The 14881-nt window shown below is 41.2% G+C and overlaps 1 protein-coding gene across 1 annotated transcript in view; it reads left to right on the top strand.

The window, feature by feature from the left end:
* Positions 1 to 14881, top strand: part of puf60a (poly-U binding splicing factor a) — a 100142-nt gene that overhangs the window by 71549 nt on the left and 13712 nt on the right. Inside the window, exons 8-10 of the mRNA XM_029703918.1 lie at positions 3052 to 3242; positions 4523 to 4637; positions 13065 to 13318. Of these exons, the coding sequence (XP_029559778.1) occupies positions 3052 to 3242; positions 4523 to 4637; positions 13065 to 13318 (560 nt within the window). The remainder of the gene's footprint in view (positions 1 to 3051; positions 3243 to 4522; positions 4638 to 13064; positions 13319 to 14881) is intronic.

The raw sequence follows: 14881 nt of genomic DNA, 5'->3' as shown, positions 1-14881 counted from the left end.
CACAGAGTGAAAGAAAAGCAGCCAACAAGTGCTCAGCATATGTGGGAACTCCTTCAATACTGTTGAAAAGCATTCCAGGTGAAGCTGGTTGAGAGAATGCCAAGAGTGTGCAAAGCTGTCATCAAGGCAAAGGGTGGCTACTTTGATGAATCTACAATGTAGACGTCAGTAAAAATTAAAGAAATACCCTTGAATGTGTAGGTGTCCAAACTTTTGACTGTTACTGTATTTATGTTTTTTATTCGTAATAAATTTGCAAGACTTTCTAAATACTTGTTTTCGCTTTGTCATTATGGGGTAGTGTGCATAGATTGATAAGGGAAAACATACAATTTAATCCATATTAGAATAAGTCTGTAATGTAACAAAATGTGGGCAGTCACTGAGTCTGAATACTTTCCGAATGCACTGTACATGGCAGCAAAAAGTTGTTGTGTATACAACAGAAAATTCTAGAAAACCAATATAAATCAATAGTCATCAGGCAGTTGTTGAAGTATTTTGGATGGTTTTAGTGGAGGATGTATCGATGGTCTGGAGGAGGGAGCATCTCGATCACAGCCAAGGGGAATAGCTGGTCAGAGACGGGTAGGTCAGCAGTACACATAGCTGTCACCAACATTCTCAGCTTCTCCGTGCATTGGGCTTTGTAGATAGCTAGCTACTCTTCCACTAATATTTGCGTAGGCCCAGAGTAGAAAATTTTCACTATTTCAAGTAATTTCCATTTGGGCAGTCCTCTCACTTCAGGCTTCTCCGGTGTTGTGGTATTCAAATCAAAACAGTTCCATTCAACTAGCTAGCTAAGCTTAACCAACTGTCTACAGTTATCATTAGCTCTGTATTTTTCACAATATTAATAGATGTGGTAGTGTGAAGTGGTAAAATGTGGGTTCTGGAAGTATTTTAACTTTTAACAGGTGCAAGACTTACAATAGTGGATTAATTTACATAAACTCAGCAAAAAAATAAACGTCCCTTTTTCAGGACCCTGTTTTTCAAAGATAATTCGTAAAAATCCAAATAACTTCACAGATCTTTATTGTAAAGGGTTTAAACACTGTTTCCCATGCTTGTTCAATGAACCATAAACAAATAATGAATATGCACCTGTGGAACAGTCGTTAAGACACTAACAGCTTACAGATGGTAGGCAATTAGGGTCACAGTAATGAAAACTTAGGACACTATAGAGGCATTTCTACTGACTCTGAAAAATACCAAAAGAAAGATGCCCAGGGTCCCTGCTCATCTGCGTGAACGTGCCTTAGGCATGCTGCAAGGAGGCATGAAGACTGCAGATGTGGCCAGGAAAATACATTTTAATGTCCGTACTGTGAGACGCCTAAGACAGAGCTACAGGGAGACAGGACGGACAGCTGATCGTCCTCGCAGTGGCAGACCACATGTAACAACACCTGCACAGGATCGGTGCATCCGAACATCACACCTGCGGGACAGGTACAGGGTGGCAACAATAACTGCCCGAGTTACACCAGGGAATGCACAATCCCTCCATCAGTGCTCAGACTGTCCGCAATTGGCTGAGAGAGGCTGGACTGAGGGCATGAAGGCCTGTTGTAGGCAGGTCCTCCCCAGACATCACCGGCAAAAACATCACCTATGGGCACAAACCCACTGTCGCTGGACAGGACTGGCAAAAAGTGCTCTTCACTGACGAGTCGCGGTTTTGTCTCACCAGGGGTGATGGTCGGATTTGCGTTTTTTGTCGAAGGAATGAGCGTTACACTGAAGCCTGAACTCTGGAGCGGGATCGATTTGGAGGTGGAGGGTCCGTCATGGTCTGGGGTGTTGTCACAGCATCATCGGACTGAGCTTGTTGTTATTGCAGGCAATCTCAACGCTGTGCGTTACAGGGAAGGCATCCTCCTCCCTCATGTGGTACCCTTCCTGCAGGCTCATCCTGACATGACCCTCCAGCATGACAATGCCACCAGCCATAATACTCGTTCTGTGCGTGATTTTCTGCAAGACAGGAATGTCAGTGTTCTGCCATGGCCGTTGAACACGTCTGGGACCTGTTGGATCGGAGGGTGAGGGCTAGGGCCCCCCAGAAAATGTCAGGGAACTTGCAGGTGTCTTGGTGGAAGAGTGGAGTAACATCTCACAGCAAGAACTGGCAAATCTGGTGCAATCCATGAGGAGGAGATGCACTGCAGTCCTTAATGCAGCTGGTGGCCACACCAGATACTGACTGTTACTTTTGATTTTGACCCCCCCCCCCCCTTTGTTCAGGGACACATTATTCAATTTCTGTTAGTCACATGTCTGTGGAACTTGTTCAGTTTGTCTCTGTTGAATCTTATGTTCATACAAATATTTACACATGTTAAGTTTTCTGAAAATAAACGCAGTTGACAGTGAGAGGACGTTTTTTTTGTTGCTGAGTTTAGTTAATGTTCTGCTTGGGATGGGATGGCTATGGTGTGACCGACAGTAATACAATGTGTTGTGCATTTTGCAGAGTAGGCTACGGCACTCATATGCATTACCACATTGGGGTTTGTTCTTTAACGAACCCCTTAATGGTGCAGGTATCATGACTTTGGGTGATAATCAGGTAATAGCAATTATGCTATAATAATGTTTATGCCAGTACGATATTATGCATCTGTTAAACATGCCTCCCAAATAAGACAATCAGGTATTGAATCTAGGGCTGTGACAGTCATGGAATTTGCCGCACATTTTCTCCTCTTTTCCACTCCTGACTGCATGTGCTGCTGCTGCAGTAAGGGGGGGGGGGCGTTGCCTCGGCAAGACTTGTTTGCTACAACACCTTTCTTGATTTAGCAAGGAGCAACAAAGTTTCATCACCTTGTAGAGTCCATGTTACAGCAGAAACGGACTCAAACGCACAAATTCCCAACCGTCCCGTCTTCGGCCATTTTTAAAAAAAAATTTAGTTACAGTTATGACGGTTATTTTATTTTCATGACGGTATTCATCCATAACTGTCGGTTACACAGTTATATGGTAATTGTTCCAGCCCTAATCGAATCTCTTTGTTTCCCATCTGCCACCCGTTAGAGTACGACAAGGCTCAGTCCTCCCAGGATGCAGTTTCCTCCATGAATCTCTTTGACCTAGGGGGTCAATACCTGCGTGTAGGCAAAGCGGTCACCCCCCCCATGCCCCTGCTCACTCCAACCACACCTGGCGGACTCCCCCCTGCTGCAGCTGTGGCGGCTGCAGCTGCCACAGCCAAAATCACTGCCCAGGTCAGTACTGTCTGTGCCCTCATTTTAATAGAAACTATTTTCCACTTGGTGTCAGTTGCAAATTGAATTTACGTTGGCTCAAGAGATTCAATTTCAATTGAAGCTCTGTGATATATTCTTTGAATGATGTATTGTTTCTTAAAGCCAGGCTCAGTAAGTCCCAATTAATATTTTCTATGTCATTTGTTTATATTAAATATTAAACTGACAGGGTGACAGTTTTACCTTTTTGGAAACAAACACAGGCAAAACATAACTAGTGCCATGCATTTTAGGTACTTTTTGAGGCACTTTGATTTTACTGGTATATCCAGCATTATCAACTTGTGTTGCTGCAGGTAGAAAATCCTAGGAAATTGTCTTTAATTGACACAAGCAGTCTCCAATCAGTCAATGTCTGGTTGTGCATGTGTGTGTTCAGAGGGGGGAATTGCCTAAATCAGGGGAGTCGTAGCTCTATGAATTGCACAAATCCTGTTATTTGGCAGGAATACTGTTTGTAGATCAGTGACTGCACCTCACTTCGCTCAAGCTGATCATCTCTAACGGAATAGTGACAAAGCAATGGACAGAAATGACACAGTCTGTGTTTATTGCTGTAGTAATGTGCCCTAGTAATTCCATCATACGTTTCCAAATGCTGAATCCATCCATACTATTTGACTTGGTTTGCTGCAGCATGAGCAAAGGGCAAGCCTGCCGGGTAGTTCGGCAGTGACTCTGGCCCCACGTTGGAGCTCATTTGAATATGTATGTTCATCTTATTGGCTGAGCAGGCAAATCAGCAGTTTTTTTTTTTTTTTTTTTCTGTTATACACCCAAACCAGGGCACAGAGAAAAACGGCTTTTTAACATCCTTAATTTAAAAAAAAAAATTTGGAAAGGACATCTATTTATTTCATATTGTAATACATTTTAGGTCATATTTCATTGAAATCTGGAACACTGGACAGATACTTTAAGGTCACTGCATTACCCCCTTCCTTTGGGAGAGGGTGTCCCCAGTGAGCCCCAGATCCCGACACCTCACTTTTTGTGTCACTCTCATCCACTTCAATATATTATATTTAAAATGCAAGTACGCACGTGAATGCGCGCATGACTGACGTGCTCCATATAAAATGCACTATTGTGCTGGAGGAGAAAACAAAACAATGCACACCTTGGTCTTCAGGACAGACTATCCCAACTCAATTTTTTTAGCATTTGTCATTTTCTGTTTTTGTAGTCACTGGCACAATCCAGGTGGTGTACCCTCATGTCTGGCTTTGTTCTTCCAGGAGACGGTTGGGTCATCGGTGCTGGGAGCGCTGGCTGGGCCCGCCCTCCTCTCTCAACAGTTGGGTAGCCTGCCCCAAGCCGTCATGGCAGCCCAGGCCCCGGGGGTCATCACAGGTAAGCCAAGCACCTCAAACCCCCCTCCCACACACACACACACACACACACACACACACACGTTTGTTTAAAGAAAAGTGTATGCACATCCAACAAGCCTCCATGGCTGCAGGCTGCCAACAATTCCAATTGGGAAAAAAGTATACAGTTTAAAAGCTCCTAAAAGTTTAATGGCAATGTTTCTACTACTAAGGCCCTTGGCCATGCCTGTGCAGTTGGGAAGGGTTTGGAGTAGAGTCGTTAGTAAAGTATATACAGTCAACGCCATGTATTTGGACAGTAATTTAAAAAATATATATTTGTCTCTATACTCCAGCATTTTGGATTTGAGATAAAATGTTTGAGACAACAGTACAGAATGTATTATTTATTAGAGGGTTTTTCCATACTGTATCTGTTTTACCATTTAGAAATGAAAGCACTTTATGTATCTACTAGTGCTGAGTGATTAGCCCGGAATTTCGGTTTATTTACGATTTTGAAATAACTTATTCACTTATTTGAATTCCATTTAGTTCGTTTTTTTTCTGTGAGCTCAACACACCGTTACTCCAGAGAGAAATCTAATCACAGAGTTTCTAAACCCAGAGACCCAACATCACGATACTTCTGGGAATGCTTCGCGAAGCAGACTTGACAGACCAGACAGGGGTTTGGGGTTTGGGAAGTCAATGGGAGAAAAGAAACTCTTTGTTGTTAATTTTCTCAATTTAAACGCACAACCTTGATTCGAGCCAATGTCTTAAGTAACTGAACATGTTATTATGCCTACCTCGTGAAAGTGACAAACTGACACGTTTTAATTTTCGTCAAGCACAAGTTTATATCGAAGGAGTGCCTTTGATTTGACGGCCTGCGCATGCGCAGTTCTGCGGGAGATGACCATTAAACCCAATGACTGCACATGAGCGTGTGTTTCTGTGCATGAGCTTAGCTAGCCAACGGTGCCATGACATCCCCTACAAGCGTGATCGGGGATTTCTATTGGAGAAGCAGTTTCTAGGCATCTTCGATTTAATCAAGCATGAACTGTGGTAGGTTGTAGAAAGATGTCGTTTTCAACAGGCTAATCAATATTCATCATAGTTAAGTGCGGAAAATGTGGTAATTGACTACAATGACCAGAATCCATTGCACCTACAGCTGCCTGTTCTTGCCCGGGCTTGCTTGGGGGGCCAGCAGACAGACATGGAGAGGAAGAGCGATAGAGAGCAGTTGCTTAGGTATCTCTAACCGAAATACATCTGATCGATTGATAGTTGTCTGTTTTGCCATGTACAAATGTGTTATTCAATGCGTTTCTATGGGCTATAGCAGTAAAGGCCAAATTCAATGTTTGCTCACATTTTTTTTATTTTATTTTGATATAGTCTTCCCTGTGGCTCAGTTGGTAGAGCATGGTGTTTGCAACGCCAGCATGGTGTGTGCAACGCCAGGGTTGTGGGTTCGATTCCCACGGGGGGCCAGTACAACAACAAAAAAATGCATGAAATTAAATGTATGCATTCACTACTGTAAGTCGCTCTGGATAAGAGCGTCTGCTAAATGACTAAAATGTAAATGTATATACACTACTGGTCAAAGGTTTTAGAACACCCTACTCATTCAAGGGTTTTTCTTTATTTTTAACTATTTTCTACATTGTAGAACAATAGTGAAGACGTCAAAACTAAGAAATAGAAAACTAAGAAATAAAATCATGTAGTGTTAAACAAATCAAAATATATTTTATATTCTTAAAATTGCCATCCTTTGGCTTGATGACAGCTTTGCACACTCTTGGTATTCTCTCAACCAGCTTCACCTGGAATGCTTTCCCAACAGTCTTGAAGGAGTTCCCACATATACTGAACTCTTGTTGGCTGCTTTTCCTTCACTCTGCGGTCCGACTCATCCCTTGAATTCTAAAAAAAATCATCAGCAAAGTACCCCCACACCATAACACCTCCTCCTCCATGCTTTATGGTGGGAAACACGCATGCGGAGATCATCCATTCACCCACACCACGTCTCACAAAGACATGGCGGTTGGAACCAAAAATCTCAAATTTGGACTTATCAGACCAAAGGACAGATTTCCACCGGTATGATGTCCATTACTTGTGTTTCTTGGCCCAAGCATGTCTCTTCTTCTTATTGGTGTCCTTTAGTAGTGGTTTCTTTGCGGCAATTCAACCATGAAGGCCTGATTCACGCAGTCTTCTCTGAATAGTTGATGTTGAGATGTCTGTTACTTGAACTCTGAAGCATTTATTTGGGCTGCAATTTCTGAGGCTGGTAACTCTAATGAACTTCTCCTCTGCAGCAGAGGTAACTCTGGGTCTTCCATTACTGTGGCGGTCCTCATGAGAGACAGTTTCATCATAGCGCTTGATGGTTTTTGCGACTGCGCTTGAAGAAACATTCAAGTTCTTGATATTTTCCGCATTGACTGGCATTCATGTCTTAAAGTGATGATGGACTGTCGTTTGTCTTTGCTTATTTGAGCTGTTCTTGCCGTAATATGGAAGGAAGTAAAGAAATTCCACAAATTTAACTTTTAAGAAGTCACACCTGTTAACTGAAAGGTGTTCCAAGTGACTACTTTATGAAGCTGGTTGAGAGAATGCAAAGAGTGTGCAAAGCTGTCTACAAGCCAAAGGGTGGCTATTTGAAGAGAGTCACATATAAAATATATTTTCATTTGTTTAACTCTTTTTTGGTTTCTTCTTTCTATGATTGCATATGTGTTATTTCATAGTTTTGATGTCTTCACTATTATTCTACAATGTAGAAAATAGTAAAAATAAAGAAAAACCCTTGAATGAGTAGGTGTTCTAAAACTTTTGACCGGTAGTGTATGCCTCATTCAAAATCAAGTGGGTAAATGATCAATTTTATGACCATCTTAAAACAATTGCATATGTTAGCTTAGTAGATATTGAGATATAAGGGGTTAAAGTAATTTGACTAAAGGATAGTTTATTATTAAGTGATGAGCAGTAATAGGCAGTCTCTACCATCATAAGGGTTTTATTAATTAAATAATAGTCATCGTACCAAAAACAAATATACAACACCAAAATATGTTATTTAAATAATGTGAATAAATGAAGGTTAGAGCCTAATAAGTGATAGTAATGGACAGTCATACCATCAATTGTTTTATTCTGTGTTGTAGCATTCAACCCACATAATGCATTTTTTTATTTGTTTAATATCAAAACCGAACCGACCTTAAAAAACAGTAATTGCTCAGGACTAGTATCTAGTGTCGCCATTTGAAAAAGTCATAAGTATTTTGACAAATTCATATAGTTTTATAGTGTATTAAAGTAGTCAAAAATGTATTTGTTCCCATTTTCCTTGCACCCAATGACTACATCAAGCATGTGACTCTACACATTTGTTGGATGTATTTGCAGTTTGTTTTTGTTCGTGTTTCGGATTATATTTTACACAGTAGGAACTGAATGGTGAATAATGTATTGTCATTTTGCCGTCACTTTTATTGAAAGTAAAAATGGATGTTTCTGAACAATTCTACAAAGTGCTGCGGATGCTACCAAGATTATGGATAATCATAAATACAATTTTAATAAGGATGAGTGAGAAAGTTAGACGCCCCTCTTGGTATTGGTGATTAATAATGATTTATTCATGATTCTTGTTAATCATGGCATCATCAGGATTCATTTCGAAGTGTTCAGAAACATCTCACTTAGAAAGAAAATTGCTCCATTCACCATTCAGTTCCTAATGGGCAAAGAATTTCCAAAAACACAACCAAAACGAACTGCAAATGCATCCAACAAGTTTGTAGAGTCACGTGCTACGAATATGAGACCACATTTTAAACTTTTGACTACTTTAATACACAAATGAAAATTTGTACACCCGGCTACAGATAAATGAAGTGCATTAATTTCTAAATGGTAATGTATGTCTGAAAATACCCTCAAATAAAAGTTGACATTCTGTACTGTCGTTTCATATGATACATTTGATCTCAAATCCAAAATGCTGAAGTATAGAGCCACATGAAAGGTGCAATATGCAGAAATAGCTCCACATTTTCCTGTTTGCAAAATTGAAATAGTTTGCCTCATGTCAGTTTGTGGCAAAACAAGCAGTCATTGTGTAGAGAATCATTTTACTGGCCATGAAGAAGTTCTGTGGGGGTTCATTTGGGATTTAGCAAAAGATTAAGGGGATGTAGAAAGAGGAACTCTGACTTCCTGGTAACCTCACCGATTTGAAAGGACATCATGGGGGGTGGTAGAGGAATCTGATGGCTGCTGTAAACAGCCTGATTCTGTTTTACTGCTGTTATCACTCTGGCCTTTCTTCAACAGATGTGTGTTTGGAATATGCCAGAAAATGGCTGCTCCAAATAGAAACAGTGGCTGGTTTTAGGTCAAAAACCCTGTGGCCAAATATAGTGCTTTGAATAAGCCCGTCTGTCCTCTGATTGGTTAAAGGTGATTCAATCGCTGCCAATTTAGTTATGTATAATTCCCTCATAACAGACATAGGCTCAAACAGTTTCAATGCGGACGAATGCCAGGCTGATATGTGAAGTGAAATAGAATGATGAACGCAGTGATCAGGCTTGTTCCACCAGGCTAGCTTTTGTGGACTGAGTTGAAATGGGAAGATGGAAGATTGGACTGTAAGAAATTGAGTTGAGGAGCAGGTGCTGGTCATAGCAGCTTTCACACTCAGCCTTTTGTTTGGCCTTGAATCAGAAAGAAAATAAGTGTTACTTTTAAACAACCTCTGTTCAATGGTGGTGCATAATGTGCCTCTCATTGGCTGGCGAGGGAACTGTGTGCATTTATTAGCATGCCTTTCACTACATGGGCTATCCAGAGTGAGACAGTGAGTTGGTGTGTATGAAAAGAGGCCAGATGCCCAGGTAAGTGCAGAATTGGACAGTTGTAGGGTCATTGGGAATGAATTGGATAAATGCAAGTACTGGCAACAGACAAGCTGATGCAACATATATTATAAGATTTATGTTAGCTGTGTTATGTGGTCATTTAGCGGCCATTTCCCAAAACAAAGCTGTAAACGCTCAATTTTGTAGCAGTCTTTTTAAGTCAAATAGAGGGGCTGCTCAGTTGACATTTTTGGGACCAAATTACAATGAGAAGTAACATGCAGTAATGTGTTTTGCCTATATTAACAACTACAGGTTGTTGATAAACTCTTATTAAAGATTGGTTAAAACCCTAATAAATACATTCTCCCAAAATGACTATCAATTGGCATCTCAATGCCTTTCACTTTGTTTTGAGTTCAGTAAGAAGAGAGAGACAGTTCTGTATGGAGCATATGGCCCTCATGCCAGATCTGCCCAGCGAGGGGGTCCAATCCAGCCCGCGGGTGGTTTGAGTAAAAAATGATAGAAAAAAATAGATTTTAAGGGGGGAAATGAACTCAATATACTTTAAAATGACTAAAACCAAATCAAAACTGTAGAAATAGTGGACCCATATTCATACAGTTTCTTGACTGTCCAGCTCGCTAGAAGTGTCAGGGAGCAAAATTTAAAAAAATGATGGATAGAGGACAATTTCTTGTTAACTTTGTTGGCAAGGAAGTATAACCAATTTTCAGTGCAGCCCTCCGGACCTCGTTGAAGAACGAATGCAGCCCCGGGGCAAAATGAGTTCGACGCCGCTGGTGTAGCGTTACAGGGAGTCCTGAAAATAACACTTAGTGATGCCATCTGTTAACACCCTATAATGTTATATGGTGGAACCAAAATGAGAAGAGGAATTAAACCGGTGCATATAGATATTTTTTTGTCTGAAGTGGAATTGCCTCTGTACTTTTTTCAGGCTGCTGTTGTCTCCTACAGTGTGTTAGTTGTACATAGCCTGTCGGAGGACCACTCCACTAATAGATTCTCTTTTATTGTCTCTTCTCTCCTTGTCTCTCTCTTTTTTCTCTCTCCTTTCTTCCCCTCCCTCTCTTGACTCCACAATCGCACCGACAGTGGCCACTTAATCCCTCCCCTTTGCTGCACACTGACCAACCAAGTGTGAAGAGGACTGTTTCTAGCCCCTCCCCTCATAAACATAGCCCCTCATTCCTATTGGCCAGTGAGTCTCAGATCCTGTGTGTTTTGTGGAGTTTACTTTTGGTATGCATCAACATGACCATTAAGAAGCTACAACCAGGGTGGTTAGAGGGTGGGGGGGATTCATTTGAATACATTCATTTTTCTATTGTAAGGAGTGTTTAGTTTGCATCCCATGCCCCTCCTCCCTTTCCCCTTAAAGGGGCAGTCTGCAGTTGCTACATCCATTTTTGGATTGTGAATTAATGATGTGCCCATTGATTCTTGAAGAATATACATTGCATCAAGAAAGTATTCAAACCCCTTGACTTTTGCCAGATTTTGCTGTGTTACAGCCTGAATTTAAAATTGATTAAATTGAGGTTTTTTTTGTCACTGCCCTACACACACAATACCCCATAATGTCAAAGTGGAATTATGTTATTTATTTATTTATTTTTTTACAAATGATTAAAAAGGAAAAGTTGAAATGTCAAGAGTCAATAAGTATTCAACCCCTTTGCTATGGCAAGCCTAAATAAGTTCAGGAGTAAACATTTGCTTAAGTCACATAAGTTGCATGGATTAACATGATTTTTGAATGACTACCTCATGTCTGTACCCCACACATAGTGTATCAATACAACCAGTCACTACAAAGATACAGGTGTCCTTTCTAACTCAGTTGCTGGAATGGAAGGAAATCACTCAGGGATTTCACCATGTGGCCAAGGTTGACTTTTAAACACTTCGAGTTTAATGGCTGTGATAGGAGAAAACTGAGGATGGATCAACATTGTAGTTACTCCACAATACTAACCTAATTGACAGAGGGGAAAAGAAAGAAGCCTTTACAGAATATAAAAATATTGTTAAAAATGCATTCTGTTTGCAACAAGGCACTAAAATAATACTGCAACGAAATGTGGTAAAGCAATTCATGTTTTTTCCTGAGTACCAAGTGTTATGTTTGGGGCAAATCCGATCAACACATTGCTGAGTACCACTCTCCATATTTTCAAGCATAGTGGTGGCTGCATCATGTTATGGGTATGCTTGTAATCGTTAAGGACTGGGGAGTCTTTCAGAATAAAAAAGATACAGAATGGAGCTAAGCACAGGCAAAATCCTAGAGGAAAACCTGGTTGTCTGCTTTCCACCAGACACCAAGATATGAATTCACCTTTCAGCATGAAAATAACCTAACCAAGAAGACAGTGAATGTTCCTTATTGGCCGAGTTACAGTTTTGACTTAAATCTATATGAAAAAATCAATGGCAAGACCTGAAAATGGTTGTCTAGCAATGATCAACAACCAAATTGATTGAAGGTTTTGAAAATAGTAATGGGCAAATGCTACACAATCTATGTGTGCAAAGCTCTTAGAAACTTACCCAGAAAGACTCACAGCTGTAATCACTGCCAAAGGTGCTTCTACAAACTATTGACTCAGGGCTGTGAATACTTATGGAAATTAGAAATGTATGTATTTCATTTTCAATAAATTCTAAAAACATTTGAACTTTGTCATTATGGGGTGTTTGTAGATGGGTGAGAATTTAAAAAAATATTTAATACAGTTTGAATTCAGGTTGTAACACAACAAAATGTGGACTAAGTCGAGGGGTATGAATACTTTCTGAAGGCACTGTAACTTATAAATGCCTCCTGAGCTTAGTTCAACTGATGTACTCCATCAGAACCCAAAATATATAAGCTTGTTTTACTCCAATGTTTGTAATCAAAGTAAATGTAAACAAACACTATGGTTAAAACGATACTTTTGATATCATGGATGGTCAGTCTTTGCATCCATAGCTCTGTCTATTCGTCTGAGAGTGGTTATATTTCTCCAGCCCCCTCCCCCAGCATTTTACCGAATCAGGGAGAGGAGGACGCTTGTTTATTGATTCAACTGCTGATTGCCACTTTAACACTTACTTGACAAAGATTAATGGACTAGGAGATCCATATTTACCTGGAATAGATGGTAGAGCTTTAGAAGGGGGTTGGAAGGCTTTGCTATAGAGATTCTGTGCCATCTAACTTTTGCCAACCCCAAACATCACGTGGAAATGTTCCTTATGCAACAGAACAAATGTTGTCAGTCCAGTCACAGCCTGCTAGTGGACACAACATTCCAACACCATGATTGCTAGCTCCAGTTCGATAGCACCCTTTTACTTGACAGGGAGCTGTCGTGTCACAATTAAACATTGCTAGACAGGAGCCAACCCAGCCAGTTATCTTGGGAAAAGCCCCTGAGGGGATTTTCCCACCATTGCCACTGGCTTAGGGCTTGGGGAGGCTCCTCTGTTGGCTGTCCAACCTTGGGGGGGTTTGACCTTCTTGTGCTGCCTCCTTCCGTTCTCTTTTACAGGGGTAACCCCAGTGCGGCCCGCTTTGCCTGTGCTACCTCAGGTGGGCCTGGTCAACCCAGTGCTGGCCTTACCACCGGTGCTGGTCACCTCTCTGGTGGCGGCCCAGGAGGCCAAGAAGAAGGAAGTGGAGGAGGAGGAGGAGGCCTTGCAGGACGGGACGGGCCAGGAGCCGCTGAGTGAGCAGGAGCACATGAGCATCTCCGGGAGCAGTGCCAGACATATGGTCATGCAGAAGTTGCTCCGCAAACAAGAGGTGTGTTGAAACTTTCCAGTTTTTTTCTTCTTGAACGCAGTGGATGAGTTAGCAGTGCTCCAGTCTAACCTTTTCCCCTTGTGACACTAGCCCATATTTGTGACCGACTGGCTCAATTCGATTTTATGTAGCAAAATTTTAAATTGTGTTTTTTTATTTTGGATAAAAGTAGAGACTCAGAGCTACAAAATGGTATATCATAGTTGAAGAACAATGGGAAAGTAATTCTGCTTTTAAAGTTGATTAACTTGTAACCTCACTTTAGTGAAAATGGCCCTTGCGTGTTTTGGTACCAACTGGAGAGCTAATCTTTGTCTACACCCAATAAAGCCCTTGAATTGAATTGAGAGGGAAAGGGGGATACCTACTCAGTTGTACAACTGAAATGTCTCTTCCGCATTTAAACCAACCCCCGTGAATCAGAGAGGTGCCTTAATCGACATACACATCTTCGGCTCCCGGGTAACAGTGGGTTAACTGCCTTGCTCAGGGGCAGAAGGACATATTTTTACCTTGTCAGCTCGGGGATTCGATCCAGCAACCTTTTGGTTACTGGCCCAACGCTTTAACCACTAGGCTGCCTGCCGCCTAGAGCGTTGGTGACTGTAACTGTGCTGCTGGCAACAATTTAATTGTGCTTTTTTCCAACGTTTACTGACACCGGCCATATTCAACGGGTGTTGAGCGTTTGTAAATTCGTTGTTTATTCTGCGCTCTGGCACAGATGAGTGCTCTGAAATAGGAGTAGAAAGCCAGAGCGAATTTACTAGCTACGTCTATCGACAGTTGTCGCAGTGACATCATAAACATTCTATTGAAATAGTTACTTGCATAGTGGAGTCTTTTGTTTAGACATGTAATGTACAGCTAACTAAACAATGCACCATAATCCCAACTCATGTTACTACCCTGCATGAATCTGCAGGTAGCTAACCAGCTAGGTTCAACGTTAGCTAACTAGCTAACATTAGGCTGTAACTAGCAATGCAAATGGCTCTGAGATACGAATAATATTTCTACACAGATCATACACATAACGTTAGCTAGCGAGCCAGTCAGCTAACACTACGCTTTAACTTGAAATGCAAATAACATTCTGACAAAATTAGAAACGTGTAATATCTGAAAATGTAGCTAGCTAGACTCTCTTACCCATATACATGGATGGACGCTTCTCCCTCTGTCACGGATGTCATGGTTGCCCTTAGTTTGAAGATGTAATCCGGAGTCAGGTGTTTTATACAACAGCCTTCTGTGTGTTCTCTTTTCAACTCCCTCTGCATATTTGCAATCCAACGCCAGCATCTCCTTAGCTATCATACTCTAATTCCACAAGGCACTGATTTCAAAACGTGGTCCTCTAGAAAGTGGAGATCAACACTTTAGGCAGTTCTACTTCGGGGATATCTTTAAAAAAATCCACATGAGAAAGGATTACCTACACATACTGAGCAGCTCATGTTATAGACAGAAGCATGCTACATGGCAGACCAATCTGAATTCATATCTCAGCATGTCAGGCCAGCCATTATCTCAGCCAATCATAGCTAGAGGGAAGGTTCC

Source organism: Salmo trutta, chromosome 21 (assembly GCF_901001165.1).
Source record: "Salmo trutta chromosome 21, fSalTru1.1, whole genome shotgun sequence".
NCBI lineage: Eukaryota > Metazoa > Chordata > Actinopteri > Salmoniformes > Salmonidae > Salmo > Salmo trutta.
The sequence above is the reverse complement of the archived record's forward strand: the minus strand, read 5'-3'. Positions and strand labels throughout refer to the sequence as shown.